The following is a 27,658-nucleotide window of genomic DNA, read 5'->3' as shown; positions in this document are numbered from 1 at the left end:
GCCCTCCCTTGGTAACCGACGCCGCCGCCGGTTGCTAAGGGGGAGAAGGGGAAACAAGGATGTGGTCCGTCGGCTCTTGTTCTCCGGCGGCAGCTGCTTCCGGTTCTCCGGGGAGCCTGTACTTCGTCCTACCTTCCCCGGAGGAGCTGGGACTGCGGCTGCGGGTTCCGCCGCCTCGGGAGCCCTGGGAGCCCTCCGTCCCGCGCGGTGGTAGCGGCGGGGGCGGCGGCGGGTCTCCCGCGCGGCCGCGATGCTGAGCTCCCGGGCTCAGGCGGCGATGACCGCGGCCGACCGGGCCATCCAGCGCTTCCTGCGGACCGGGGCGGCCGTCAGGTGAGCCTTGGGGGGCGGGGCGGCCGGAGAGGCCGGGGCCAGGGTCCCCAGCCTGCGCCTGCGGCGGCCTTTCCCGGCGCTGGCAGGGTCGCCAGGGCCGGAGCGAGCATTCCGGAGGCTTCTGCGGCGGGCTCGGTTGGAGGCCCAGGCCCCGAAGCGGGACGGCGGATGGGCCTCCAGGCCCTCCAGTTCTTCGGCAACGCCAATTCTGTCAGCCCTCCCCAGTTCTGCTAGCGCCCCAAATTGTCAGTGCCCTGCCCCCCACCTGCCAGTGCCTCCTCCAGTCCTGTCCTTGTCCCCAGAACTTCCAGACATCCTCAGGCTTGTCAAAGCCCCGAATTCTGCCAGTGCCCCTCAGGCCTCTCAGTGCCGCGCAGGCCTTCCAGGACCCCTTAATCCTTTCAGGGTACCCCCAATCCTTCTGGGCCCCCCGGTCTTGTCATTCCCTGGGCCGCCAGCGTTCCCCAGTCTTGCCAAGCGCCCCAATCCTGCCGTGGTTCTCACAGCCCTGCAAAGCGACCCAGGTCTGCTAGCCCTTCCCCCATTTTGTCAGTACCCCTATTCCTGTCATCCCCCCACCCCCTAGTTAAGCCAAGGATCCCTTACTCTGTGTGGGTCCTCAGTCTTATTAGTGAATCTCTATCTTGCAAGGGTCCCGGAACAGATCAGGATCCCTTAACCTGTAAAGGCTTCCAGTCCTGTTACGGTCTCCCATTCCTGCTAGGAACCCCAATAGTATGGGCCCCCATTCCTGTCAGGGTCCCTATTTCCCTTTTCTTCATCCTCCCATGGGCTCCAGTCTTGAGAGCTGAACGCTGCACCCCCATTACTGACCCTAAATGACTGAGACCTGTTGCTCAGCCTAGCTGCTTTCCTCTGGAACTGGAGCAGGTTTAAAGAGCTTATTAGTCCAGGGCCAGGAGCTCTTAATGGCTATCCTGTCCAGTGCCCCCATTCTGTAGGTGGTAAACAGGCCTTCAGATGGCTTTGCCTGTGGCCCTCCAGCTGACCTCACAGTAGAGCTGGGGGAGAAGACAGATCTTTTTATTCCCAGACCCCACTGCTCTCCTTGTGTTGTCATTTTGCAGAGGAATGGGGGTTCCAGAGTCACCAAATTTCACTGGGCTTTTTTGTCCATACCTTGCTGAGGAACCTGGGCAAGTCCTCTCCCAACCCTTCAACACTGTCTTTCTGTTTCCCTCACGAGGTTTGTGGTTTTAAGCACAGACTTGGCATGAGTTCAGATCCACGCTGCCTCACTCACTTTGACCAAGTTGGCTACATCTCTAACGTGAAAATGAAGATGAAAAAAAAAAAAGAAAGAAAGAAAATGAAGATGATAGGGGCACCTGGGTGGCTCATTCGGTTAAGTGTCTGCCTTCAGCTCAGGTCATGATCCCAGGGTCCTGGGATCGAGCCCCGCCTCTGGCTCCTTGATCAGCAGGGGAGTCTGCTTCTCCCTCTCCCTCTGCCCCTTCTCCTGCTTGTGCTCGCACTCCCTCTCAAATAAATAAAAATCTTAAAAAAAAAAAAAAAGAAAAGAAAATGAAGATAATAGAACCTACCTGTGAGATTGTTTTCAGGATGAGATAAGATGATCACAGTGCCTGGCATAGAGTATGCACCCTTAAATATTAGTGTTTGCTTAGGGGATTTAAAGCAGTTGTAAAGTGCTGTAGAATTTCAATGATGGTTCTTTTTAACCTTTCCAGGCACTTTTGTTAATACACCTGTTGCGTACCTTTCCAAGCACTTTTGTTAATACACCTGTTGCGTGGAAGTCGGCACAATAAAGCACTAAGAAATTCAAGGATAACTTTCCCGAATGAAATTGAGATGATAATACTTAATAATCATAGCAGCTAATGTTTATTAAGCCCTTACCTTTGCTTCCTATGCCCTAGCGCTTGTTTGATTCTCAGAACTCCATGAGCTAGGTCTCATGGTCGTCCCCATTTTACAGGTGACAAAGCTGAGCCTGAGAAGCTAAAATGATCCTCTAAGGAATAGCAGAGCCAGAATCGAACCAGATTAATGCAGCGCCCGTTTCTTAACCAAGTTCTGTGTGCTTTCTGTTGACTCTGTCTTCAGAGAACAAAGATTTATTTGGAGGGCGCCTGGGTGGCTCAGTTGGTTAAGCAACTGCCTTCGGCTCAGGTCATGATCCTGGAGTCCCTGGATCGAGTCCCACATTGGGCTCCCTGCTCAGCAGGGAGTCTGCTTCTCCCTCTGACCCTCCCGCCTCTCATGTGCTCTCTCTCATTCTCTCTCTCTCAAATAAATAAAATCTTTAAAAAAAAAAAAAGATTTATTTGGAATTCAGTTTCAGTTATGTATCATATTAGTTATGACATTAGGAAGATGTTGGTTTAGTGTTGACTGAGCTGAGCTCAAAACAATATTCATATGATCCAAATACTGGAATAAGAATATATTACACACACACACATACACATATCAAACACATGTATACAGGTATAACACATATATATATTCACACACATATCGTTTGTCTTATTTGGTGGAAATACAGAACTTTGTATAAAAACTGTTTTAAATTGCTTAAATGTCTTTATTTGTCGTAAAAGAATAACTTCAGTGCTTAAGTCAAGTCTCAAGAAATTTTGAATTCAGTAAAGATTTAGAAGATCATTTATGCTATTGTATGCCTCCTCCCTGTTTAATAATCTAAAAGATAAATTCATTTCTGTATGTTTTCTCCAGTATCCAGTCATTCAGTAAATACCGTTAGGGACCTCTTAGGTGCCAGGCTTGATCTAGAGACTTGGGATATGTCAGTGAGTAAAACAGACAAAGATCCCTGCCCGCAGGGACTTTGCTCTCCAGTGAGGGACACAGACAATAACCGTAGTTAATAAGTGAATGTTTATGGCAGAAGGTGGTAAAAAGAAGATGCAGAACTGGGTAGCAGGGACCAGGAGTGCAGGTTCTCACTGTTGGTTAGAAGTGCACGGGAGGTGAGCGAGAGAGCCATGCAGTGATCCGGGGAGGGGGAGAGCATTCCAGGCAAAGGGAGTAGCCGTGCTAAGGCCCTGAGGTAGCCAGTGTGGTGCCAGTGTGGGAGGCAGAGTAAGGGGGGAGAAACTGGGCTCCCCCTCTGAGTGAGATGGGGCTTCTGTGCCCTGACTTAGGTTTTAAATCCTAATGTCTGAACATAGCTGATTTTCAAGACATAATCTTGTACTGTATGATGACTTCGACTTGAAAGTTAGGTGTTGGGTGGGCCAGTCGGTTACTTTGATGAAATGTTATTTCTTCGTACCTGTATCTGTATTTACACACGCTGTGTTTGTGATGAGGGAAGACAGTAAACCTGTTTTCCTTTCTAGGTATAAAGTCATGAAGAACTGGGGTGTTATAGGAGGAATTGCAGCTGCTCTTGCCGCAGGGATCTATGTGATTTGGGGTCCTATTACAGAAAGAAAGAAGCGTAGGAAAGGTAAGAATGAGGTCATTAACCCCGTCCACTGTCCCACAACAGTACAACAAGGGGTGGGCATTTTTTGTTCTCTTGTGTCTCCAGCTTTCGGGCAGTGCTTTCTTTTAAGCAGAAATTAATGACTCATTATTTTAGATCCTGTAGTGCAAAGATTTCTGTTCCCCCCCCTCAAATCTTGAGTTTGAGACATACTCTGTCACGAAAAATTTCACGTGGCTTAACTGTCTGACTGTTCTCCTTCATCTGGTGCTTGTATTGTTCAGCAGTGCGGCTGACTGATCGTGTGATACGTTTGTGGTCTCACTGCCGAGCTGCGAGTCAGCTAGGAAGAGTTTCCAGTTAGCGTCTTTAATACAAAATTCTATTTCCTTATTTTAAAACAAGCCCCCTTTTGTAAATGCTGCTCTCCCTGTGTTGATTAGAACAGCCACAACAAACAAACAAAAAAAGGGATCGGTATAGCAAAATGTTCATCGTTAAATCTGGGGGTGGTTATGATTGGAGGTGATGATATATCCTCTCTTCTTTTATGCATGTGTGAGAACTTTCCTAATAAAAAGTTTCTTGGAAAAGTTTCAGCAGAAAAGGGAAGTATGTCAGATTTTGTCGATCTCTCTGCAGAAAGACTGATCAGAATTGCTATGGTGGTGTCTTTTGCACTGATTACAAGAACAAAATCATTGTCCTGGGGAGCAACAAAAGAACGGTTGTTTTCTTCTGTTCTGACGTTGCTTTCTTATCAAAGGAGAGAGAGAGAGATGTTACGAAGTGTTTTGTACAAACCGTGCCAGACACCGTGGTGGCGGTCAGGAGTAACCCATGACAGGGGACCTGTCCTTCTGTCGCTTCCAGTCTTCTGAAGGAGCAGCGCTGGGACCAGGCCTCCATACGGACAGAATGTCTGATCCCCCCCCTCCCCCCCCCCCCCCCCCCCCGCCGCCGATGTCTGTGGATAAGGACTTTCTGAGATTGGGATTTTCAGTGTCAGGTTCCAGTGCAGAAAGTCTGGCTCCCAAATGGGAGAGAAAGAAAGAGCAGGTCCAATGTGATATGCTTTTCTCTTCTTCCCCTGACTTTTTTCAGGGCTGGTGCCTGGCCTTGTCAACCTAGGGAACACCTGCTTCATGAACTCCCTGCTGCAAGGCCTGTCTGCCTGCCCCGCTTTCATCAAGTGGCTGGAAGAGTTCACCACCCAGTACACCCGGGATCAGAAGGAGGCCCCCCCCCACCAGTATTTATCCTTAACGCTGTTGCACCTCCTCAAAGGTATCTAGCTGGGAACTTAAAGGGGATTGTGTGCATTTTGAAAACAGCAGCCCAAATGACAGGCAAAGGGCTAATAGCTTTTGTGTGAAAAAAGATCATGCAGGGCGCCTGGGTGGCTCAGTTGGTTAAGCGATTGCCTTCGGCTCAGGTCATGATCCTGGAGTCCCAGGATCGAGTCCCGCATCGGGCTCCCTGCTCGGCAAGGAGCCTGCTTCTCCCTCTGACCCTCCCCCCTCTCATGTGCTCTCTCTCTCTCATTCTCTCTCTCAAATAAATAAATAAAAAATCTTTAAAAAAAAAAAAAGATCATGCAGATCATCATGAAAAAAAAACAAAACACACTGAGGGCCCAGTAGATACAAACAGCTATTTAAAAAAAAAAATTTTAAGTTGTAACCATTTATTTTTAAAAATTATCAGTGTATTAGCAGCTTTTTAGGGAAGAGAACAAATCCACTGCCACTTAAGCATTTTGATTGTAAGAAGTCCTCTGGTTAATTAAAGTTTAGAAAAAAAGAAGCGTCTTAGCCCAAGAAATAAGGTGGTTCGCAGAAGAAATAGTACAGACTGTATTTAGGTAGATACGAAGAGTATCTAACGGGCACTCAAATACTCAACTTGGCCATCATCAAAGAAATAGAAATAACATAGCGGTGAGGTTATCGTTGTGTCGCCTGTCAGCAAAGACTGAAAACTCCACAGTCCTGCCCAGCTGTTGGACGACACGTCCAGACGTGCTGGTGGTGGTGTGACCCAGGGCCGGCTTTATGGAGAGCAGCTTGGAACGACACGGTGATAGCTTGCAAAGTGCTCAGTACCATCTGACCTAGGAATTCCGTTGACCATGACCGACGCTAGCCCGAAATGGCGTTGTAAGAGCAGATGAGCTCGGGAGTGGCTGGCCAGCTGCCCTGAGCTGGGGAATCACATGTATACAAGCTTGGCACGGGCCTGAAGCCGTCATCCATCCACCTTCATTTTTAAACCAGCTTTTTTGCCCGTAGAACTAGTTTTTCCTCCCATAACGTCTCTTAACGTCCCGAGAACATTCCACAGAACACGATTTGGGAAATGCTGTGATGTGCACAAAGATTTCCCAAGACCTGGTTACAAAGGAAGGCAGGGGAGGAGAGCGTGTGGGTGTCCCAACAGCAAAATGATTAAGCAGTCACTGGAATATTACATAGCCATTATGAATCCTCTTTGTCAAGTGTTTGTTGTTGTTGTTGTTGTTGTTGTTAATGTGGGAGAGGCATAGACTATAATGTTAAGTTTAAAAGAGCGTTGTTCGAAATATGTTGTAATTTGACTTCAGCAAAGCGACGATTTCCACGGATAAAGGCTGGACAGAAAAAGACCAAAATGTTTACTATGGCCATTTGACAGTTTGGAAACCTTAAAACAAAACAACCATATTTCTAAAGTTCTCAACAATAAGCACATATTACTCTCACAGTCAAAAAAAAATTGGATTTAGAAAACACTTGGCTCACTGTTGCTTCGTGGAGTCGTGTTCCCAGGTGATCTCAGCTTGACACAGAAAGCGAGTTCTGCTCTTCTGTATAACAGGCGAGTTGAAAGTAATTTCTTCTGCTCCCCTGTTTTAAACAAGTACCATCCCAGAGTGGAAAGCTGAAATGCGGGCAATATAACGCAGGTTCAGGACGTGTCCTAGCGTGACTGCCAGTTCCCCTCTCTTCACACGCATGACCCACAGCTGGGAACCAGAGCCATGTGGGCAGCTACACCTGGAATCTAGGCTCCCTTCCCTGCCTCTGCTTTTCAGGGTCATTTATTTTGGTTTTTAGAGATAATTTTTACTTTCACAAGTAACGCATGAATACATTCTGCTGGTAAAAGTTAAAGCATCACGTGTAAGGCGACAGTTCCCTTTATCACTGCCCCACTCCTGTTCCCCTCATTTCTTTGCCAAAGTAAAATACAAGTGTATCCTTCCATACTGTTTCCTGTGCATTTTAATATGTTGCTAAGCACCCACAGAAATTACATATTGTTTCATTTATGTTTTTTCGTAACCAAATAGCATAATAATATCCGTGTTGGAGAAATGTCCGTTCCAGTACACGTAGCCGTACCTCATTCATTTCTTTCTCTTTATGAGTTTATCGGTCTTATGTCTTCTGTGGGCTGCCTGCTCATTCCCATTGCCCAATTTTAAAAAATTGTGATAAAATATCCGTAACATAAAATGTACCATCTTCACCATTTCTAAGTACACATTGGGTAGCATTGAGTACATTCACATTGTTGGGTAACCATACCCACTATTCTCTTCACCAGAACTTTTCCATCATCCCATCCTGAAACTCTGTATCCTTTAAGCAGTGACTTCCCATTCTCCTCGATCCCCAGACCCCGGAAACCACTGTCCTACTTTCTGTCTCTGTATCTCACAGAAGTGGAATCATACAGTATTTGTCCTTGTGGGTCTGGCTTTATTTCACTCAGCATAGTGTCCTTGAGGTTCATCCACGTTGTAGCATGGGTCAGAATTCCATTCCTTTTTAAGGCTTCGTATGAATAATACCCCATTGTGTGTACACACTGCATTTTGTTTGTCAATTCATAAGTCAAGAAACATTTGGGTGGTTTCCACCGTTGGCTATTGTGAATAATGCTGCTGGGCATGGGTGTACAAAGATCTACTCATGTCCCTGCTTTTAATTCTTTTGGGTATATACCTAGAAGCAGAATTACCGGATCAGCTGGTAAGTCTGTTTAGTTCTTTTAAGGGCTTGCCATACTGTTTTACGGGGCAGAGGTACCATTTTGCATTCCCCCCAACAGTGCACGCAGGGCTCCAGCTCTCCACATCCTTGCCAATGCTTGTTATTTAGTCTGTCTTTTTGATAGTAGCCATCATGGGTGTGAAGTGATCATCTCATTGTGGTTTTGATCCGCATTTCCCTACTGGTAAGTGATGTTGAGTAGGAGTCTTCATGTGTTTCTGGCCATTTGTATTGTTGTGGTTTTTTTGTGTTTGTTTCTATTTTATAAATGTCTACTCAAGTCCCTTGTCCATGTTTGAATTGGGATGTCTGCATTTTTATTGTTGTGTTTCGGGAGCTCTTAATATGTTCTGGATATCAATTCCTTATAGATATGTGATTTGCAGACCTCATTCCCTTTCACATTGTCAAGATATTATTATTTAGCTATGTGCCTCCAGGGCCTTGTTGTCATAAACAGGCTACAGTGAATGTTCTTGTTTGTGCCCCTAGTGCGCACAAGCCTGTGTTTCCCTAGCATAGATCCTGGGAGAGTCAAATTGCTAGGATATAAATTGTAGGATGGGAAAAACAGTAGACATTGCCAGATCGCCCCACAGCATTTTAGGCTAAATTAGGCTAAGAGGGACATTAAAATTTTCCTTCAGAGGAGAAAAGCTAACCGACAGGCTGCCTGGGGAGCATAGGAGGAAGAAGGGAAGTACGGTTGCCTGCTTAACGGGCTCCCTTTGTTCTGGAGGGTAAAGGTCTGACCCCAGGCTATGGCCGCCCCGTTAAGGCGAGCCTTAGGACTTAGCACTGGCTAGCAGGGCTGCTGCTTCTCCCCAGGTTACCACCCCGAGTCACCACCACGTTCAGGTAGGGAAGGAGGTGGCATTGCTCAGAACCTCCGGAGTCAGAGCCAAAGGAATGTCTCAAGTTCACTAAGTGCAAATCAGAAGAACTAGGCTAGCTTAGTTTTCCCGGAGTTAATTGAACTTGGGAAGCTGGCCTGTGGTGGCAGGCCCCTGTGTTTTTAGCTCCCGCACTCTAGCAGTACACTGGCCCAGTGAAATATACTATGGAAGGGGGCGGGCAAGATCAGGAATCATAAAACTATGGCGCGTGCGCCACGTCTGCGCCACTGCCTGTTTTTGTCAATAAAGTTTTATTGAAACAGCCGTGCCCATTTACTTGCTCTTTACGGCTGCCGTGGTGTTACAGCAGCAGAGTTGAGTAGTTGCTGCAGAGCCCGCAAAGCCAGAAATGTCCCCTGTCTGACCCTTGACTGCAAAAGCGTGCCAACCCTTGATGTAGCTGTAATTATAATATAAACTCATAAGCCCCTCACACTTCTGTTTTTGTTCGTTAGGCTTGATTCCACTGATGACTGAAAAGTAAACTCAGGGGCGCCTGAGTGGCTCAGTCGGTTGAGTGTCTGGTTCTTGGTCTTGGCTCAGGTCTTGATCTCACGGTCATGAGTTCGAGCCTCGCGTTGGAATCTGTGCCGGGCGTGGAGCCTATGTAAAAAAAGAAAAAGAGGAGAAAAAAAAAAGGGAAAGTAAACCACTCAGCAGCCCCCTTCAGGCTGCCATGTATGGCTTGCTGTTTTACCATGATAATCAAAAACTCCAGGGAGACGGACACAGGTGAAGGCCCTGTGGCCTCAGAGAGAGTCCTGTAGAGGGGAGTCAAGCACTGAGCGTGGGTTGGACTAGATGAATGTGTAAGGGCTCTCCCGCCCTCAGAACTGTGAGTAAAAACCATTTGATTCAGCAGGAATCTTGCAACAATTTATCAATGATGGAAATTCAAATAGCTGAAATCAGTTACTTCATTTAAATGCTACAGGCTCATGAAAAATCACGTTCATTCGGGAAACACGCAGTGCCTAACAGCCCTCTAAGCCTTGGGTAAGGCTACAAAGAGGAATAATGAAAGAGCTATAGTTCCAAGGTGAATTTTACAGTGAGATGCTTAATTAGCTTTGATACGTTGTGCGGGGCAGGTTTCCTGGTTTCTTGTTGTGCTAGTGATGCAATCTAATAATTGCATTACCTTTTTGGTTCCCAGCTCTGTCCTGTCAAGAAGTCACCGACGATGAGGTCTTAGATGCAAGCTGCTTGTTGGATGTCTTAAGAATGTACAGATGGCAGATCTCTTCATTTGAAGAACAGGTGAACACCCCATTCAAAATCCTGCCCACTAATGTGCTGGGGCCTGAGCTGGCAACGAGGGCTGGAAACTAGCCTCGTTGCTGCAGCGTGAGGAATAAATGCCAGTGTCGACCTTGTACTTGCCTGGCCTGAGTGTACATTTCTGGGGCAGTTTAGGATTCTGGAACCAGATCATGAACTTTGTTCCTATTCTCCCGATCAGAGGAGAAAGACAGCTGTTTTTGTTTCTGTTTTTTTTTTTTTTTTACCCAGTGAGTGGCAAGGTTAGCAGGATAGGGTTTGAACAGTTGTCAAAGAGCGATCCTCGTTTTCGTCCTTGAGTGACTTTGCACTTGATTACCTGGATCCTTCAGAGAGCAGCAGGTGGCTTTACCTTAGAAGCTTAGAGGTTCAGGTGAGACCCTTTTTTGAACCATACCCTTGTTTAAAGAAAAAAAAAATCATTTTTCGAGGCTAGATTACTTGAAGTGGCCCCTGACCTTGAGCAGCCGTCATGAGCAACCCCAGGGCCTTACACCAGCCCCTCGTACCCCCTTTCCTGCAACTACAGATTCACTGCCTTTTTTGGTCCCGACCACCCTCCTCCTCCTCAGACCGCTAGTACGGACGGTGAGTCTGAGGCCGAAGCTGAGACAGTGAAGTTGTAGGGATAGGTCATTTAGCTTCCAGTGATGTGCGGGTATGTCCTCCCTGGCCACATTCCTGGGCTGGCTTTGGCCAGCTTTGTGTTGGCTGCTTCTGCTTCCACCATCCAGACACAGGACCCAAGAAATGGGAGACGGCTTTTAGGCTCCCAAAAGCGTGGGACAGGAGTGAAAAGCATTTAAAAATGCTGGAAAGTGAGGTGGGAAAGCTCTCCAGCTGCCCTTATTTTATAGAGACTACCTCTGTTTCCATTTTAGTCTGAAGCTACGTAGGTGTTCCTTTTTAAACATGGTGTTGATGGTATCAACTTTTTTACAAGGCATCTCGATGAATCCCTTGTATATTGAAATGTTTTTCCATTTAGAAAATACTTACTGAATCCTCCTCTGGTAGCTGCCATGATTTAGCTGCATTTTCCTCTCTCTAACCTGAGAGAGTGACAGCGATTTAGCCCCAGAGACATCGAATACCTTGTCTAAGTCCCGCTCTTGTGTCAAGGACCCACTGACGCGCCAGTTCTCTTGGGCAGTGTTTCCAGCAGCCTCAGCCTGCAGCTGAGCCCCGCAGCTGTAGCATTCGAGGGAAAGAGGCGGGCATGGCTGGCCGCCGGCCTCTTCCTCTCTGAAGGCAGCCGGAGCTTCTGGCCCGGGGCCTTGTCCACATCTTCGTTATTCCTGATCCCGTCAGTCAATAGCAGACACTTTCCAGTGTCTGGAGCTAGAGCTCGTGGGGGATGTATCGGGCCAGGCGCTCGCCTCGTGTGAATTCTCGGAGTTCATCCTCACGGCAACCCCGTAAGGACTCACTGTTACTGTCCCCATCTTGCAGATGAGAACACTGAGGTTCAGAGAAGCCCAAAGTCACACAGCTCCTTAAGTGGCAGAGGCAGGATTCGGGCCACTTGTGCTAAAGTGCACAGCAAAGCTCCACCCTCTTCTTCGAGGCATTCCTTTTGTCAAGGCCAAGTAGTTCCATGGCCGACAGTGATGGAATAGGGTTTAGGTCTGACTCCAGCCTGTCTTGGGATTCTTCTCCCTGGGGAACCCTTGTTCCTGCTTCAGATGCCTTGTCTGTGAGCCTCCCGGAAAAGCTGGTCCCCTTTCAGGCGGGAGCACCGCCACTAGATAAATAGCCAGGCGGCCCCATCTGCCCCTGGGTTGTGCGTCCCACGAGGGCCTTGCCTTATTTATCTTTGAACCTTTCATCACTCCCTTGCTAACTGCCCTTCATGGCCTGGGAGGGGATTCTTGTATACGGGCCACAAATGTTTATGGAATGCCTGCCTCAGGCGGGGCCTGCTGAGGGCCTGGGCTTATGGTGGCAAACAGGACTTGCAGGGCTCCTGCTCACAGGAAGCTCCTGTTCTAGTGGAGGACTGTGGACAGTAAAGGGGTACCGCCAAGACAAGCGTGCTGACGTGCCAGTGTGAGTGTAGGGAGGCGTGCAGCTGGGGTGGGGGGCAAAAAGCAGTGGGGAGACTCCCTTAGGTAGGGAGGGCGCTCCTGGAGACGCGAGGTTTTTGCTGAGACCTGAAGTCTGAAAAGAAGGGAGGCCTGTGAGGAGCTGGGTGCAGAGTGTTCCAGACGGGCCTGCGCAGGGTGAGACCTTAAGGATGCCGCGTTGGGGAAGGGCAAGGGGGCAGCGTGGCTGTGGCCAGGGGCAGGAGGGCAGCGGAGGGGAGGGGCTCAGGGCTCGGCAGGCCGCAGGTTGTGCAGGGCCCCGGGCGCTCTGCGCTGGAGCTGGGCTTCTGCTGTGTGTGCAGTGGGACCCACTGGCGGCCTTGTCCAGGGACTGCTGTGACCTGGTCTGTGTTTGAACAGGACATGCTGTCCCGGAGGGACCGAGGGACCGTAGTGGGGCAGAGGGAGCAGAGTGGAGGGTCGGGAGGCCGTTGCTGGCGTCCAGGCGGCCGATGGCCTGGCTCCGACTGGGGTTGAGGCAGGGGGGACGGAGAGTCCTCGGGATTTGGGGTGTGTGCTGGAGGTAGCTGCACCAGCAGGAGGTGGCGGGGGGGGGGGCGCTTCTTATGTCAGGGAGGGCCTTGCAGGAGGGTCTCCTTCAGGACGTGCCTTTTCAGCAGAAATTTGAAGGATGAGAAGGAGGCAACTGTGTGAAGACGGGGGCGGGCTCCTCAAGCCAGGGCGTGGGAAGAGCAGGCCCCGAGATGGGAATGTGTGTGCTGGCTCATGGGGCGGGAGGAGGCCCAGGGCGCAGGCCTGGTGAGTGAGGCAGGGAGGGCGAGGGGCCACATCAGGTCTTCGGGCTTTGTAGGCCGGCTGGGGGTGGGGACTTACCCACCAGGGAAAGCACTGGGAAGTTGAAAGCGGAAGAGGAAAGGCATCTGCCTCTTAAAAGATCACCCTGGTGACTGCAGGGAGAGCATAGCGGGCCAGTGCCTCCGGAATTCAGGGGAAGAGAGACCGACCCATCTCAGAAGAGCCAGGAATGGCTTTGGCTTTCGGGGAGAGCAGCCTCCTGCCATATGATGCAGCAATTCCACGTCCAGTGTATGCCCAAAAGAATTGAAAGCCAGGACTCCAGCGGGTACTTGTCCACCCATATACATAGCCGGTCATTCACAACAGCCAAAAGGTAGAAGCGGCCCGGTGTCCAGCAGCGCGTGAATGGATAAACAAAATGCGGTGTATGTGTGTGTACACATGCAGTAGAATATGGATACGTGTACGTACTTACGTATTCATATACACGCACAATGGAATATCATTCAACTTTACAAAGGAAGGAGATTCTGACACGTGCTACACCGTGGATGAGCTTTGCAGACGTTGAGCTCAGGGCAATAAGCCAGTCACGGAAGGACAAACACTGTATGATTCCTTATCCAAGTTTCCACAAGTGGCCCAATTGCTGGGGACAGAGAGAGGTGGCCGCCGGGGGCTGGGGGCTGGGGATGGGGAATCAGTATTTAATGGGGACAGAGTTTCAGTTGGGGAAGCTAGAGAAGTTCAGAGGATGGGTTGTGTTGATGGTCACACAACAGTGTGAATGTACTTAACCCAACAGGAGTGTATGCTTAAAAACAGTTAAAATGGCAGCTTGGATATCATGTGTGTACTTTACTGCAATAAAAAAGGAGTAGTCCGGTGGCATGGAGGCCAGGGCCATGTTGACAAAGCTGAAACAGGCTCAGAGACAGCTGGTGTGAAGGCAGTGCCCCCCCCCCCTTTCCTTCTCTCTCCCTTTGGGCCCCTTAGTTGAGGGTCTTTGTTGTGAAAATGTCTGGGATATAAACTTGCATTTAATGGGCCGAACCTTGAGAAGGTGGAGAGCAGGGGCACCTGGGTGGCTCAGTTAGTTATGTGGCTGCCTTTGGCTCAGGTCACGATCCTGGGGTCCTGGGATCGAGCCCCGTGTCGAACTCTCTCCTCAGCGAGGAGTCTGCTTCTCCCTCTCCCTCTGCCTGCTGCTTTGCCTACTTGTGCTCTCTGTCTCTCTGTCAAATAAATAAATAAAATTAAAAAAAAAAAAAGAGGGGCGCCTGGGGGGCTTAGTCGTTATGCGTCTGCCTTCAGCTCAGGTCATGATCCCCGGGTCCTGGGATCGAGCCCTACATCGGGCTCCATGCTCGGCAAGAGGCCTGCCTCACCCTCTCCCCCTGCTTGTGTTCCCTCTCTCGCTGAGTTTCTCTCTGTCAAATGAATAAATAAAATCTTTAAAAAAAAAGGTGGAGCAAATTCTGCCCCGTTAGCTGTGGGGGGTCTGCCTGGTGGTGCACACAGGGCCCCCTCGGGCCTCTCTTAAGCTGCTTTGCCCTTTGACAGGATGCCCACGAGTTATTCCATGTCATTACCTCATCCCTGGAAGACGAGCGGGACCGGCAGCCCCGGGTCACCCATTTGTTTGATGTGCATTCCCTGGAGGTAAGCCCTTGGTATTTCCAAGACGTGTGTGGTTTGTGCATTTTCATAGGGATAGATAGAGAACACGAGTATAATCTTTGTACAACTCTAAACTCAAAAGTAAGTCTCAGTAAAAATCAAGAGTGGGCGTGGGGCTGGGGGATTGTCTTATGCTGCAAACTCTGCAATTGGTGACTTTGGTTAGGGGTGTCAAGGCTCTTTAAAATGATTCATTGCTGCAATTTGGGGTGGCTTTGAGAAGAAAAGGTATTTTTCCCCCTATTTAATACAGGGAACAAGGAGCGATAGGAATGCTAAATGAATCCTCATTTCCCTGGAACATGATAAATATTAGGGAGTTGATAAAAGTTAACTAATAAAGGGGTGGGGGGAAATATTCCAGAGAGAGGAAATGTGTTTTTCATTTGATGAAGGATTAGGTACAGTACCCAACCAGAGAGAATCATCAGGGCTACTTTCAGGATCTGGTTAAAAATTGGGTTTAAGTGGTGCAACCAGCAGAGAAACTTGTAAGCTTTAGGAGCAGGTGAGGGGGTTAAAAGGGATCGCAGCTGGGTTTTCAGTCTGGTTTTTTTTTTTTTTTTCTTTTTTTTCCCTACAGCAGCAGCCAGAAGTAACTCCTAAACAAATAACCTGCCGCACGAGAGGTAATCATTCCCCTCGAACTATAAGACGCAAGACGGGTACTTTTGAGATGTGACAATGATTTGCTTGTTTACAAAAACAATAACTTTTTTTCTGGGCACATCCAGTCCAATTTGAACTGTGTGTACTTGCAAAGGAACTTGGGTTTTAGAAATAGCTCTATCTTGTTCCCTTGGGCCATCTTGAATTGTTCCCTCACGCCTTGCTCAGTTTCCCGCCTGGAAAAAAAGTAACGGACTTATTTCTACTTCAAACAGGGGTTTCCTTTCTACCTTCTTGAATTGATCTTGTGAGGAGCTTCTTAGGCTGAAACTGTCATATCCTCAGCAAATGATCACAGTCCTCGTTAGAAGGAGATTGTTGTTTTCTTAAGACCTAAACTTAAGGAAAAAAAAAAGGAAAGACACGTGAATTCCTTTGTGCATCAGTAGTAATAACAGTGATTATCTTTTGAGGCCCAAACTGTTTGCCAGGCACCATAGCATCTCATTTAAGCCTCACAGCAATGGTGCGAAGTTGATCGTGGGGATAATGGGTTAATCATTGCCCTCATTCCCAGTGAACAGAGGTTCACAGAGATGAAGTGACTTCCTGGGTCATAAAACTAATAAGAAGCAAAGCCAGGATAGAGCCCAGGGCTGCCTGACTCTAGGGCGTGTGTTTCTGACTAGCCTACCACGCTGTTGATTCCTCCAACTCCTGTCCTATCCAAAAAAAAAAAAATCCAGTTTTTCAGAAGTTGCTTATTCTGATGATTTACAGAAGTTTATCTCACTTTCTGGAATGTTCCCTTGTGGTATCCTTCCTTGGACATCTCAAACATCTTAAGCGAATGTTTGTGAAAATACATTATTCAACACCAGTTCCTTTTTTATTTCATTTTTTTTTCCTTTCAAGATTTTATTTAAATTCAAGTTAGTGAACATATAGTATAAATTCCATTTTTAAATGTGGCTGTACCCATTATACAGAAACCACATTTAAGGACTTGCATAAATTCTCCTGGGAAGGGGATGGGTTGCCTTTTTGATGGAAGTCAATAAGGAAAGCTATTTCAGTTTACTTTTCAGGAACATTTTTTTTCCTAAAGAGGGAGTTGCTACGAAATACTAAAAAGGAGGGTGAGTTTGGAGGTTGGTGCCAAAGGGCTTGAGGTGGCATAGCAAGACATGTTCTGTGTTTCCAGGCTCACCTCACCCCACGTCCAATCACTGGAAATCTCAGCATCCTTTCCATGGAAGGCTGACGAGCAACATGATCTGCAAACACTGTGAACACCAGGTAAATACAATACCAGCGCTTGATATTTTCTGGCGAGGTTTTCTTTCAAGTCGAGACTTGGGAAGCATCTAGAGAGTGTGGACTGATGTTGGTCGGTGGCGTTTGTGGTCACCTGGGCTCTGCGCACCTAGTGGACAGACCGCCTCCCTTTAGTCAGTGACCCTCGGGTGGCATCTTCTGCCCTGAGAGCAGCAGACCCACTGTGCACTGGCAGGAGCTGCGTCTCAAGGTTGGGTCTATACTGACAGTAGACACAACAGATTCTGTTGTTTGGTTGGGTTTTTGGGGTTTGGGGGGGTTTTGCTTTCAGCATTTTAAAATAATTTTTATTTGGAAAATTTCCAACATAAATACAAAAATAGAGAATTGTGTAACTATCGCCTCGATCAATTTTAGGATATTGTCATCCTCCCCACCCCCACCAAAAAAAAAAACCCTGTGCCCATTAGCAGTTACTCTCCATTTCCCCCACTCTTCTAGCCTTAGGCGACCACTAACCTACTTTGTGTCTCTATAGTATTGCCTATTCTGGATATTTCATATGCACGGAACCATACAATACATGGTCCTTTGCGACTAGCTTCTTTCACTCAGCATCATGGTTTTCTTTTATTCCATTAATATGGTGAGTTGCAGTGATTGATTTTTCTAATGTTAAACTAGGCTTGTGTTTCTGCAGTAAACTCCACTTTATTGTGATGTACTTTTTTACATATATTACTGGATTTGGTTTGCTGATATTATCTAAAGGAGGTTAGTGTCCGTTTATGAGGAATATTGGTCTTAACAGTTTTCTCGTAATGTCTTGTCAGGTTTTGTTATGAGGATTATACCACCCTCATAGCATGAGCTGGGAAGTGTTCCTTCCCCCATTTCCTGAAGGACTTGGGTTTAGATCAGTATTGTTTCTTCCTTAAATATTTCCTAGAATTATCCATTTCTTTTTCTTTCTTTAGTTTTAGTTTGGCGGAATTTTTTATGAGACTTTGCTGTTAGGTACATACACATGTGCTAATTATGATGAGTTTACTCTCACTGTCTTGGTAAAATGTCCCTTTTTATCTCTGGTAAGACTCCTTGTCCTGGAGTCTGTTTTGTCTGGTTAGTTTTCATCTGAGTGGTGTTTCTTTCTTCCCCTTTTTTAAAAAAATTTTATTTGTTTATTTATTTGAAAGAGAGAGAGCAGAGGGAGGGGCAGACGGAGAGGGAGAATCTCTCAAGCAGACTCACCGATGAGCGTGGAGCCTGATGCTAGGCTCCATCTCAACCCTGAGGTCATGACCTGAGTCGAAATCAAGAGTCAGATGCTTAACCGACTAAGCCACCCAGGCGCCCCTAACTAGTGTTTCTATAGGATATCTCTTTCTGTTCTTTTATTTTTGACCTAACTTTGTCTTTGTATTTAGAGTGTGGCTTTTGTAGATAGCATATATTTGGGTTCAGTTTGACAATTTGCCTTTTAATTGGTGTGTTTTGTCCATTTACATTTAACATTTTTATGTGGTCGGATTTAGGTCTGCTAGTTCACTGTTTTCTATTTGTCTCATAATTTTTTGGTAACATTTCTTATATCTCTCTTGGCAACAAATTCATTTGGTTTTCATTTATATGAAAATGCTTCTCTTTTGCCTATTTTTTTCCCCCCAAGAATAGTTTTGTTTGGTACAGATTGGGGGGTTGACAGTGTTGCTGTTGTTCAGGTTCGGTTTGATTTGGTTTATTTGTTTTTTTGACTGAAGTCATTTGGTGCCTCTGTTTCCAATCATGGAGTCTCGTTAGGAAGCAGATGACTACGGAAGGGTCTCAGTTTATGGAGGGGAAGACGAAGCAGGCAGAGTCTGTGGTAGCGATTGCCTTGCATCATCTTACAGCACATGGAAACCTTATGTCCAGATGCCCCCCACCGCTGACTTGCTGTTTCATGATGGAGGGAGATGGAGGGGAAGATCTAGGTGGAGGGTAGTGCAGGAAATCAGATCTTCCCGAAGTCTCTACTCTCCACACCTTGCCCACTAGCTCTGAAAACCACATTGCTTCTTGAGCAGCCTGGCAGGGCCTGAAGGAGCCTCTCAGATGCACCACGGGCTCTCAGGCTGTGACCGGTGAATTTGCAGCAGTTGCCCTCTCTCCTCGCTCCCCGCCGTTCTCCCCACCCCCACGCACCCGCTCCTGGTTGTGCACCTCCTTCTGATCCCCGCCACGGCCACCTGTTACGTGTGAAGCAGTCTACAGATTGCACTTGAGCATCAGGCAAAGAATAGCTGACACGTGACATGTGGCATCAAAGCGGGAAGATAGGCCTAGAAGCCTGTGCGGGAGGGTGACATCTTCCCTTCAGGGGCGAAGCCGAACCCTTGAGGGCCTTGTCTGCTCTTGAGCTTCCACCCCTGTTCCCGCCAGTCAGAGCCCCCCCCACCCCAAGGAAATGCGACTTGCCCGATGCCACAGAGCAGCAGAACCAGGGCCCTACCTCTCAGGGTCATTCTCTCTCCCAGCCGCACCCCCCCCCCCATCGTGGAGGGGGCGCCTGCATGCCTGCCTTGGTTACTTTCAGTTCGTCACTGTAAAGGTGTTGTTCTGTTGGCTTCTGGCCTCCACCTTTTCTGATGCACAGCCAGCATCATTCACGGCGCCCTCCTGTTCGTAGAGTGTCACTTTTCTCCCTCTGCCAGCTTATAAGATTTTCTCGCTACTTTTGAGTTTCAGCTGTCTGTGCACCCTGTGCCTAGGTGTCCTTTTCTTTGTATTTGCTTGGAATTTGCTGAATTTCATAAATCTGTACATTTATGTTTTTCATCAAATTTGCACATTTTTTTTGGCCATTATTTTTCCAAAAAATTTTATGCCCCATTCTCTACGTATTGGTCTGCTTGATATTGTTCCACAGCTCACTGAGGCTTAGTTCATTTTTCTTCAACCTCTTTCCTCCACGTTCTTCAAATTGGGTAATATCTATGGACTTATCTTCAAGTTCATGGACTCTTCTCCATCTTCGCTTTGCTTGTCCAGTGAACTTTTCTTTCTTTCCTTTTTTTTTTTTAAGATTTTATTGATTTATTAGAGAGAGAGTGTCAGTACTGGAGGAGGGAGGGGCAGAGAGAGAAGGAGAAGCAGACTCCCTGCTGAACAGGGAGCCCGATGCGGGACTTGATCCCAGGACTCTGGGATCATGACCTGAGCCGAAGGCAGAGGCTTAACCAGCTGAGCCACCCAGGTGCCCCCCAGCGAACTTTTCATTTTAGTTATTGTTCTTAGTTGTATAATATCCATTTGGTTCTTTATAGTTTCCATTTATCTGCTGAGACTCTCCATTTGTCCCCCACCAGGACTAAATAACTGTCTTCCTTTGTGTCCTTGAGCTTATTTGCCATAATTCTTTTTAAGGTCCTTGTGCTAATTTCAGTATCCAGGTCATCCATAGGATCCTTCACCATGGGTCACATTTTCCTCTTTGTGCTGTATGTCTAGTAATTTTTTATTGCATATTTAACATTGTAGTAGAGACTTTGGATTCTGTTATGTTTCTCTGAAAAATAATGAATTCTGTTCTGATGTGCAGTTAACTTGGCTGAGCTCAAAGCCAAACTGTCTTCCCCACGTCAGGCAGCAAAATCTGCAGTTTTCTCAGCTTCTAGCTTCTGCTTTTTTGCCAGGCTCCTGGAGTTTCCCTGTGTAGGTGTGTTTGTGTGGGTGCGCACACACGCATGTGCGTGACTTGGAATTGGGCAGGGTTTATACATTGATCTGGGGGCTCATGCTCTTGGTGGCTCCCCTCTTTCTGGGATTTCCCCGAGCCTCTGCACCAGCCCTGAACTCTGTCTTCTGATACCTCCATCCTGTGAGACTGCAGCTTTTTGCCACCTGACACTGAACTGCAGAGACCCGGGAGTTCCCTCAAGCGAAAAGTTACACAATGCAAATCTCACTGCAGAGTTCCTGTTTCCCAAGAGTTGACAGTAGCTCTCTAGTCGTCCAAACGGTTGTGTTTTGTTTTGGTCCAGAATTTATATGCATTATCTCAGGGAGAGCTAGTCTAGCCAAGCTACTCTGCCATCACCAAAAGCAGCCACTCTTACCCTATTTTATCATCTGGGTTTTTTTGCAGTTAATAACAGAACAGGCACATCTTTCCATACACTCACCCATTCCTCTACTGTGCTATTTTGAACAGAGCATGCTGTTCTGTGGACATGACGTAATTTATTTAATCATTCCCTAGAAATTTCAACTGTTCACATTTTGCTGTTATAAATAATGCCGGGATGAACATCCTCATAGTTTTGTCCATGGTTATTTCCTGAAGATAAAATTCCTACATTGCTGGGTCAGGTATGTTCTTTTACAGTTACCTTATAAGCTGTCCTTCAGTATCACTGTACCTCTGACGTTGACAGGGTTGTTTGTAATAGAATTTGCTTCTAGGTAGGTACACCGTGTTTCAATATGTCAGTGTTGGGCATCTAAATATTACACTGTTTCATAGGCATGTGTCTTCCCATCTCTAAAGCTCTGACTTGAACCTACGTCCTTTCTGGATTTTCTGCAATGTTTGTTTCAGAGTCCTGTTCGATTTGATACCTTCGACAGCCTTTCACTGAGTATTCCAGCTGCCACGTGGGTATGTACCGAGCGATGGTTTTTTTGGGGTCCATTTTGGAGACATTCAAATCCGAACGGGCTTTGAGACATGTTGTGTAGCCAAGGTACTATGCATTACTCAGACACATAGTTGGCTGAACCTGTCTTGGTTGTAATGTGTGGTACCATGGCCTGATCTGGCGGGAGAAGAAAGTGGATGGTTTTTCTCTGGCTGCAGGAATTTCGGCTTTTTTCAACACACACACGTATTAACCTCAAATTCAAAGATCTCTAAAACAGTGTGGGAGTCCATAAGTTTCTGCAGTGTTACGTACGTCCTCATAGCCTTGAATCCGCCCATAATAGCAAGTCTAGGATGCTTTGAGCTCCCACGTTTGCTCAGGGAACGTCCAATTGCATCTATGAAGCTTTATTGCCCATATAAGCAAAAATAAAGCTCTGGGATCACATTGCCTTCTGTTAATAGTTTCCCTGTAATTGATTGTAATCATGAATTTTGTTTTCTGGTGCTAAAGGGGCATCCACTGACCTTGGACCACTGCCTTCACCACTTTATCTCATCCGAATCTGTGCGGGACGTCGTATGTGACAACTGTACGCAGGTAAGCCTCTAATGCCCGGTGTCACCCCCCAGCGGGCCTGTGTGTCCCGATGCAGCACCTCTCACACCACTGCTCACCGCTCGCCTGAGCTCCTCTGACTATACCCAGGGGGGCTTTTCAGCCACAGCCACGTAACCTGGCTAGGAAATTGGTAGCTCTTCCCCAGATGGGTTCACTTCATCTGCAGAATAGTTAAAGAAAAACCCTGAGTGCTGTGCTTTGAGACAGGACCTCCCTCCCCCCCGCCCCCCGACCGACACTCACCTGCCTGACTCCCCTGAGCGTTCATGTGTCATCCTCTGAAGAGGAACCGTGGGCAGAATTTCTGAGGACACAGAACAAAATAGATGATGCGCCACAGCAGAGTTCCTGCATCGCACTGTCATTTCTCTTGTCCCCACTGTCACTGTTACTTAACGATTAAAACAGTGAGAACGACTCACAATTAACTGGGCAGCTGAGCTCCTTTCGCAGGTCAAAGTCAGGTGCCAACTGAATACAGGTGTAACACCAACCTGGCTGTGGCCCTCCCCAGATGTTACACTTCAAGAACTTCTGCAGAGCGATCTTTCTCTTACTTCAGATCGAAGCCAGAGGGACGTTGAATGGGGAGAAGGTGGAACACCAGAGGACCACCTTTGTTAAACAGCTGAAACTAGGCAAGGTGAGGCCCCCCCACACGCCTTGTTGGCTTTGCCCTCGGGGACCCCTGTGTCCCGCCCCCTACACTCAGCCACGTCCGGTTTCTCTCCCGTCCCTGCAGCTCCCTCAGTGTCTGTGCATCCACCTGCAGCGGCTGAGCTGGTCCAGCCATGGCACACCCCTGAAGCGGCATGAGCACGTGCAGTTCAACGAGTTCCTGATGATGGACATCTATAAGTATCACCTCCTCGGGCACAGACCTGGTCAGCACAGCCCCAAGCCCAGTGAGACCGTGGGGCCCACCCTGGACCTGCAGGACGGGCCGGCTGCCCCCAGATCAGGTGTGTGCCCAAGGGGCTAACACACGGAACTTACAGCACAGGGAAAAGGAATTTGGTGTCACCACCTTCTGGGGCCCTTATGCCACGAGGGGAGCTAGTCCAGCGGTTGCTTAAGTTCTTGAGAATAGCAGGATTGGGGGTACGGGAGGGAAGATTCCTTAAAAGAGGTTAAACTTACATAGTAACGAGGTGTATGGTTTTAAAAACAGTATCACAGTTGAAAAAATACGGGAAGAAAAACTTAAGATTGCTGACAGAAGGGTAATTGGCCCCTAGCATTCCAATGAATTTCTTCCCCCACCCCACCCCGTAGGGTCATGTCATTTATAAAGATGTGGGGAGGAAAAGTTCTGGCTAAGGATCATGTCCTCGTTACTGAGTTCCTTACTGATCTAGCTCCACTGCTCTCCTCACTTGAGACTAATTACCGAGTCGGGCCCCCCGGGAGCAGGTGGCTCTTACTGCCCCCGGTCTTGGCTGAGGGGAAAATCGAGGCCCCAGGAAGTGAAATGACTGGTCATAGAGCAAACATCAGTCCACTGGGAGGACGGGCACCAGAAGGCAGCGTTGGGCAGTTTTTAAAAGCTATCTTTTCTAACGCCTTGAGTTCTTTAGAATTACATAGACCAGGAAAACCCACCGACTCTGAGGGCTCCAAGCCTAGACTCCCTGTCCGCACCTGCTCCCAGTCAAGCCGGAGGCCTGGCTTCCCCGCACCCTGGATGCTCCTGACTTAGCGTCCCTTGCTGCTTTTATTCTTTCTCGCCTCTACGGTTGTGTGGCCTGGCAGGACACCATTCACGGGGAGACTGTATTTTGCCTTTTTTCAGATCAGTAGACGAACGTCAGAGCAGCCATGGTGTGAAGAGGGCTCAGTCTTCGGACCGCCTCACCCTGGATCCCTGCTCCCCCGGCCGCATGTCGCAGCATGCTCGCTGTGGCTCCTGTACAGCCCACAGGGGCCTGCTGGGTACTCACAGGGCCCCGCACAGGGCACTTGAAAGGGCAAGAGAGGTCAAGATCTCCTTCGTTATTTTACCTACACCCATCAACATTTATCAACACGGTTACGTGTTGGTATTCTTTAGAAGCTGGCAATTAAAGAATAGAGAATGTTGAGGTCCGTGGTTCTCATCAGGGAGTTTTGTCCCCTAGGAGACATGGGGCAGTGGCTGGTGGCATTTTTGGCTGTCACAACCAAGGAGACGGGTGTTACTGGCATCAGGTGGGTAGAGGCCAGGGATGCTGTGAAACCTCCTACGATGCCCAGGACAGCCCCACAACCAAGAGTTAACCCAGCCCACGTGTCAGTAGTGGGAGTTGAGAAACATTGGTTTAGGTTGAAATGCCAGTAAATTAGCTACAGCTTAACTCTGGCGCATCTTTAGCAAACAGGGACGGGGGCTGCAAGATTCACGAAGCTGTCAAAGTGAGCCACAGACCAGGAGTTAGACCTGCTTTTCCTACTCGGGATTAAGAAAGTCAAGGACAAAAAGGTAGGGGCGCCTGGGTTAAGCTTCTGCCTTCAGCTCAGGTCATGATCCCGGGGTCCTGGGATCGAGCCCCATGTTGGGCTCCCTGCTCAGTGGGGAGCCTGCTTCTCCCTCTCCCCCTGTTCCCTCTCTCTCTCTCTCTCTCTCAAATGAATAAATCAAATCTGGAAAAAAAGGACAAAAAGGTAGGAATCAATCCAACACAAAATGAATTTGTTTTTCTCTTTGCAGCATTGTTGGGGAGTTAAACTCAAGGTAATGGAGGGCACGGTGTGTTCTCCTACAGCCACTGTTGCGGTAATTGCCTTGGGCCTTTTTCTCTTGCAGTTCTGGATCAGCCCGGGGGCCCGAAAACACACATTTTTATGAATGGAGCCTGCTCCCCATCTTTATTGCCCCCCCTGCCAGGCCCGATGCCCTTCCCGCTCCCGGTGGTTCCTGACTACAGGTGAGCCGCCCTGGAGAAGCACAGTCTTCATTTCTCATAGCTCCTGGTTCTCTTGGTTTCCAGAATTAGCTTTGCACAGAAATGGATGACAATGCAGACATTTTTCTTTCATCTTCAGGTGTAATTTCACTATTACACATTCCTGTTTATTTTTGTCCCAACTGGAAAGCACTTTAAAAATAAGAATTCTAGGGCGCCTGGGTGGCTCAGTCGGTTAAGCGACTGCCTTCGGCTCGGGTCATGATCCTGGAGTCCCTGGATCGAGTCCCGCATCGGGCTCCCTGCTCAGCGGGGAGTCTGCTTCTCCCTCTGGCCCTCCCCTCTCTCATGTGTTCTCTCTCTCATTCTCTCTGTCTCAAATAAATAAATAAAATCTTTAAAAAATAAAAATAAAAAAAATAAGAATTCTAGAAGTACGTAAAATTTAAATATATGCGTTCTGTGTATGTATGTGGGAATGCATCAGTCTGCATTTTAAGGGTCGTGTAGTGTTCACTTGTATGGAGGTACCCTCTATCAGTCCCCCATCACCGAACAGCTAGGATTCTTTCACTTTTTGGTTTTGCCCATGACCCTTCTTTTTTGTATCTGTAAATGGCTTGCATGTGTTCCTCCCATTCAGCTCCTCCACGTACCTCTTCCGGCTGATGGCAGTTGTGGTCCACCACGGGGACATGCACTCGGGACACTTCGTGACTTACCGACGGTCCCCGCCGTCGGCCAAGAACCCTCTTTCAACCAGCAACCAGTGGCTGTGGATCTCCGACGACACGGTCCGCAAGGCCAGCCTGCAGGAGGTCCTGTCCTCCAGCGCCTACCTGCTGTTTTATGAGCGTGTTCTCTCCAAGATGCAGCCCCAGGGCCGGGAGTACAGGTCCGAAGAATGACGGCCCTGCCCCAGAGCCGATGGCACTGTCCACGTGGGCCGGGAACCAGGCAAGATCTGGCTGTGTGTGCGTGCGCAGGTGGCCCCGCTAGAGTCCTCAGCCTTCTGGTGTGTCCTCAGAGCGGGCTCCATGCAGGAGCCGCTGGCCCCCAGTTCAAACCGAATCTAGCCCCCTGAACAGCTCTGGGAGCGTGCGCTGGGTGGTGTCCTCACTGTGCTGCGACCATTCATTCTTAGAACGTCTTTTTACTCACCTGATACAGGTAATTAAAAGAAACCCGGTTCTGGAAGCCACCTTTTTTATATTCGGCTATGTTAGGTGTTCTCAGAGGGGAGGTCACTTTGTCTAATCCTCCAATCGGTTTCAGCAGAGATCTTTTATTTTTAATAAGCAGGCCCCCAAAATTGGTGAAATTATTAAAGGCAACAATTTGGAAGAAAAAGTGCCTTTCACTTTCGATTGCTTTTGTAGCACGTCCATTCTGGAAAATACACATTGTCTAAGAGTCCTCTGAACAACTTTTGAGAAAAGCTCTGCTCCTTGCAAGTTTCTCCGCGGAGAGCAACAGGACTCCTAAAAGACGCCTGAAGAACACCCGCCTTCTCTTTTTGTGGGTCTTTTCTAATCTTTGGATTCTTTCTGTCATCAAAGTGCACCTGCCAAATCTGCCCCCCCACCCCCACCCCGGGGTGGGGGGGATTCTTCCGCTGCTCCGCCAGCTGTGAGCTGCTTCCCGCTTGCTCTTACTGTCGGCACACTGGACGGGAGACGTGACGATGGTCTGTCATCCAACTGCGTGAACAGTGGGCACGGGGCAGCGTCCGTGCCGACCACTGCACCTCCTCTGCTCTGGACAAAGCCAGTTTTTACACGACATCCCCACCCCCCCGTGGACGGTTATTTCTAACTCTGTCACCCCTGCAGTGCTCCCGAGGTTCACAGGTGCAGCTGGGGGCTGTGTGAGATTCAGGAGCTGGGGTCTGGAAGGGCACTGACCGCAGGGCCACAGTCGGACTTCCTCGTTTGGCAAGGGTAGGCTTAGGCTCAGCGAGCATCCAAACCCCAGCCCTTTCCACAAAAAAGAAGAAAGTTTTCAATTTGTAAAAAACGTATCCTTACAGCTGATCATCTAGTACTGTCATTTTCTTATAGGTCCATACTCTACATTTATTGTACAAAGACTGTACTGAGCATTCTCTTCCCTCTTGGGAGAAGGCTCATGGGCGCAGCCCAGCACCACAGGAAGTTTGAGGACACAGTGGTATCTATGTTCTAGCTAGGTTTTTTATTAAAAAAAATTCAAACGGACTCTTCAGAGTTAAGATTTGGAATTTGAACTTTCTAAAAGGTCACCCGAGGTGAGGCTGAGAACGGGGCTTCCCCTGGGGGGGTGGGCTGGCAGACGCTGCTAGACCAGGCCTGGGTGTCCGCAAAGAGCGCAAGGGGCCCGGGTGATCGCCGTCCCGCCGGGCCCAGCACGCACCCCGAGGACTCACAACTCTCGACCGACTGAACGTACCATGGAAGGTTCTCCGGGCCCCGGACGTCCGGGAGAGAGGAGCAGCGTGAAGCGTCCTTCCCGGTTCCGTTGCAGGCCCTGGCTTTGATGTTGCCTCGAGTACAGCTGTTTTGCCTGAGTCCGGGGGACAAACACCCGATGATGTGACCCTTACACCGTGCCGCAAAACTAGCTTTCAGTAACTGCTCTTCTGCCGCCGTTTCCCCTTTGAAATCTGCTGTTAAAGAGATGCCGGGCCCGGAACGGTCAGCTGTAAGCTGATGGCGGGTCAGAGGCTGGGGTGGCCATGCACAGTCTCTGACCCGGACTTAAAGCTGACATCCTCATTTTGTAAATTATTAGGCATTAAGTAGCAGCCACCTCATCTTTCTAGCTTTAAGTTATTTACAGAGCGGCTTCTCTGGGCAAAAACCTAAGTTAAACTAGTAGTTTATGCCATAATAACTTCTGATTTATGTATTTGCTAAAGGTACCTTTTGTATCTGCTGTGTATTATAGTAATAAAAGAATCTTTTTGTTAGGAAAAAAAAAACTGATTCTTTCATAATTGACCAACTTGATACAACCATCCTCTTTCTGAATTCTGCATTGTTAGGTAATAAGCCCCATGCTTGGATGCAGCCTTTCCTATGTTCCCTGTTGGGAAAAGAGAAGCCAGCTCCCTCTTGGAGTAGAGAGGGAAGGAGAAAAGAGAAGAACAAACCACCGAC

General features: G+C 48.2%; 1 protein-coding gene across 4 annotated transcripts; it reads left to right on the top strand.

Moving 5' to 3' along the window:
• Positions 1 to 91: 91 nt before the first annotated feature.
• USP30 (ubiquitin specific peptidase 30) lies at positions 92 to 27,480 on the top strand. 4 transcript variants are annotated; one of them, XM_064578542.1, is made up of 13 exons: positions 92 to 333; positions 3,684 to 3,793; positions 4,877 to 5,059; positions 9,862 to 9,965; positions 14,393 to 14,491; positions 15,096 to 15,138; positions 16,323 to 16,417; positions 20,976 to 21,035; positions 21,532 to 21,618; positions 22,154 to 22,282; positions 22,382 to 22,601; positions 24,422 to 24,542; positions 25,165 to 27,480. In XM_064578542.1, exons 1-13 carry the CDS (start codon positions 251 to 253, stop codon positions 25,427 to 25,429), a joined length of 1,599 nt encoding a protein of 532 aa, XP_064434612.1. In that variant the 5' UTR covers positions 92 to 250; the 3' UTR covers positions 25,430 to 27,480. The 4 variants fall into 4 exon arrangements, with proteins under 4 accessions (XP_064434612.1, XP_064434613.1, XP_064434611.1 ...); XM_064578541.1 differs by having other exon boundaries at positions 93 to 333; positions 15,093 to 15,138; XM_045887460.3 differs by having other exon boundaries at positions 95 to 333; positions 15,093 to 15,138; positions 22,202 to 22,282.
• Positions 27,481 to 27,658: the final 178 nt, after the last annotated feature.

Source organism: Mirounga angustirostris, unplaced genomic scaffold (genome assembly GCF_029215605.1).
Source record: "Mirounga angustirostris isolate CCGP_5_RB_7025 unplaced genomic scaffold, mMirAng1.0.hap1 SCAF_14, whole genome shotgun sequence".
In the NCBI taxonomy this organism is placed as follows: domain Eukaryota; kingdom Metazoa; phylum Chordata; class Mammalia; order Carnivora; family Phocidae; genus Mirounga; species Mirounga angustirostris.
This window is presented reverse-complemented; position numbering and strand designations above follow the sequence as displayed.

Excerpts from the sequence above, each read along its gene's own strand:
- USP30 (XM_064578541.1), top strand. The coding sequence starts at position 251 with ATGCTGAGCTCCCGGGCTCAGGCGGCGATGACCGCGGCCGACCGGGCC. Across the intron at positions 334-3,683 it reads CGGACCGGGGCGGCCGTCAG|GTATAAAGTCATGAAGAACT; the intron begins GTGAGCCTTGGG and ends TTTCCTTTCTAG. Across the intron at positions 9,966-14,392 it reads TCTCTTCATTTGAAGAACAG|GATGCCCACGAGTTATTCCA; the intron begins GTGAACACCCCA and ends GCCCTTTGACAG.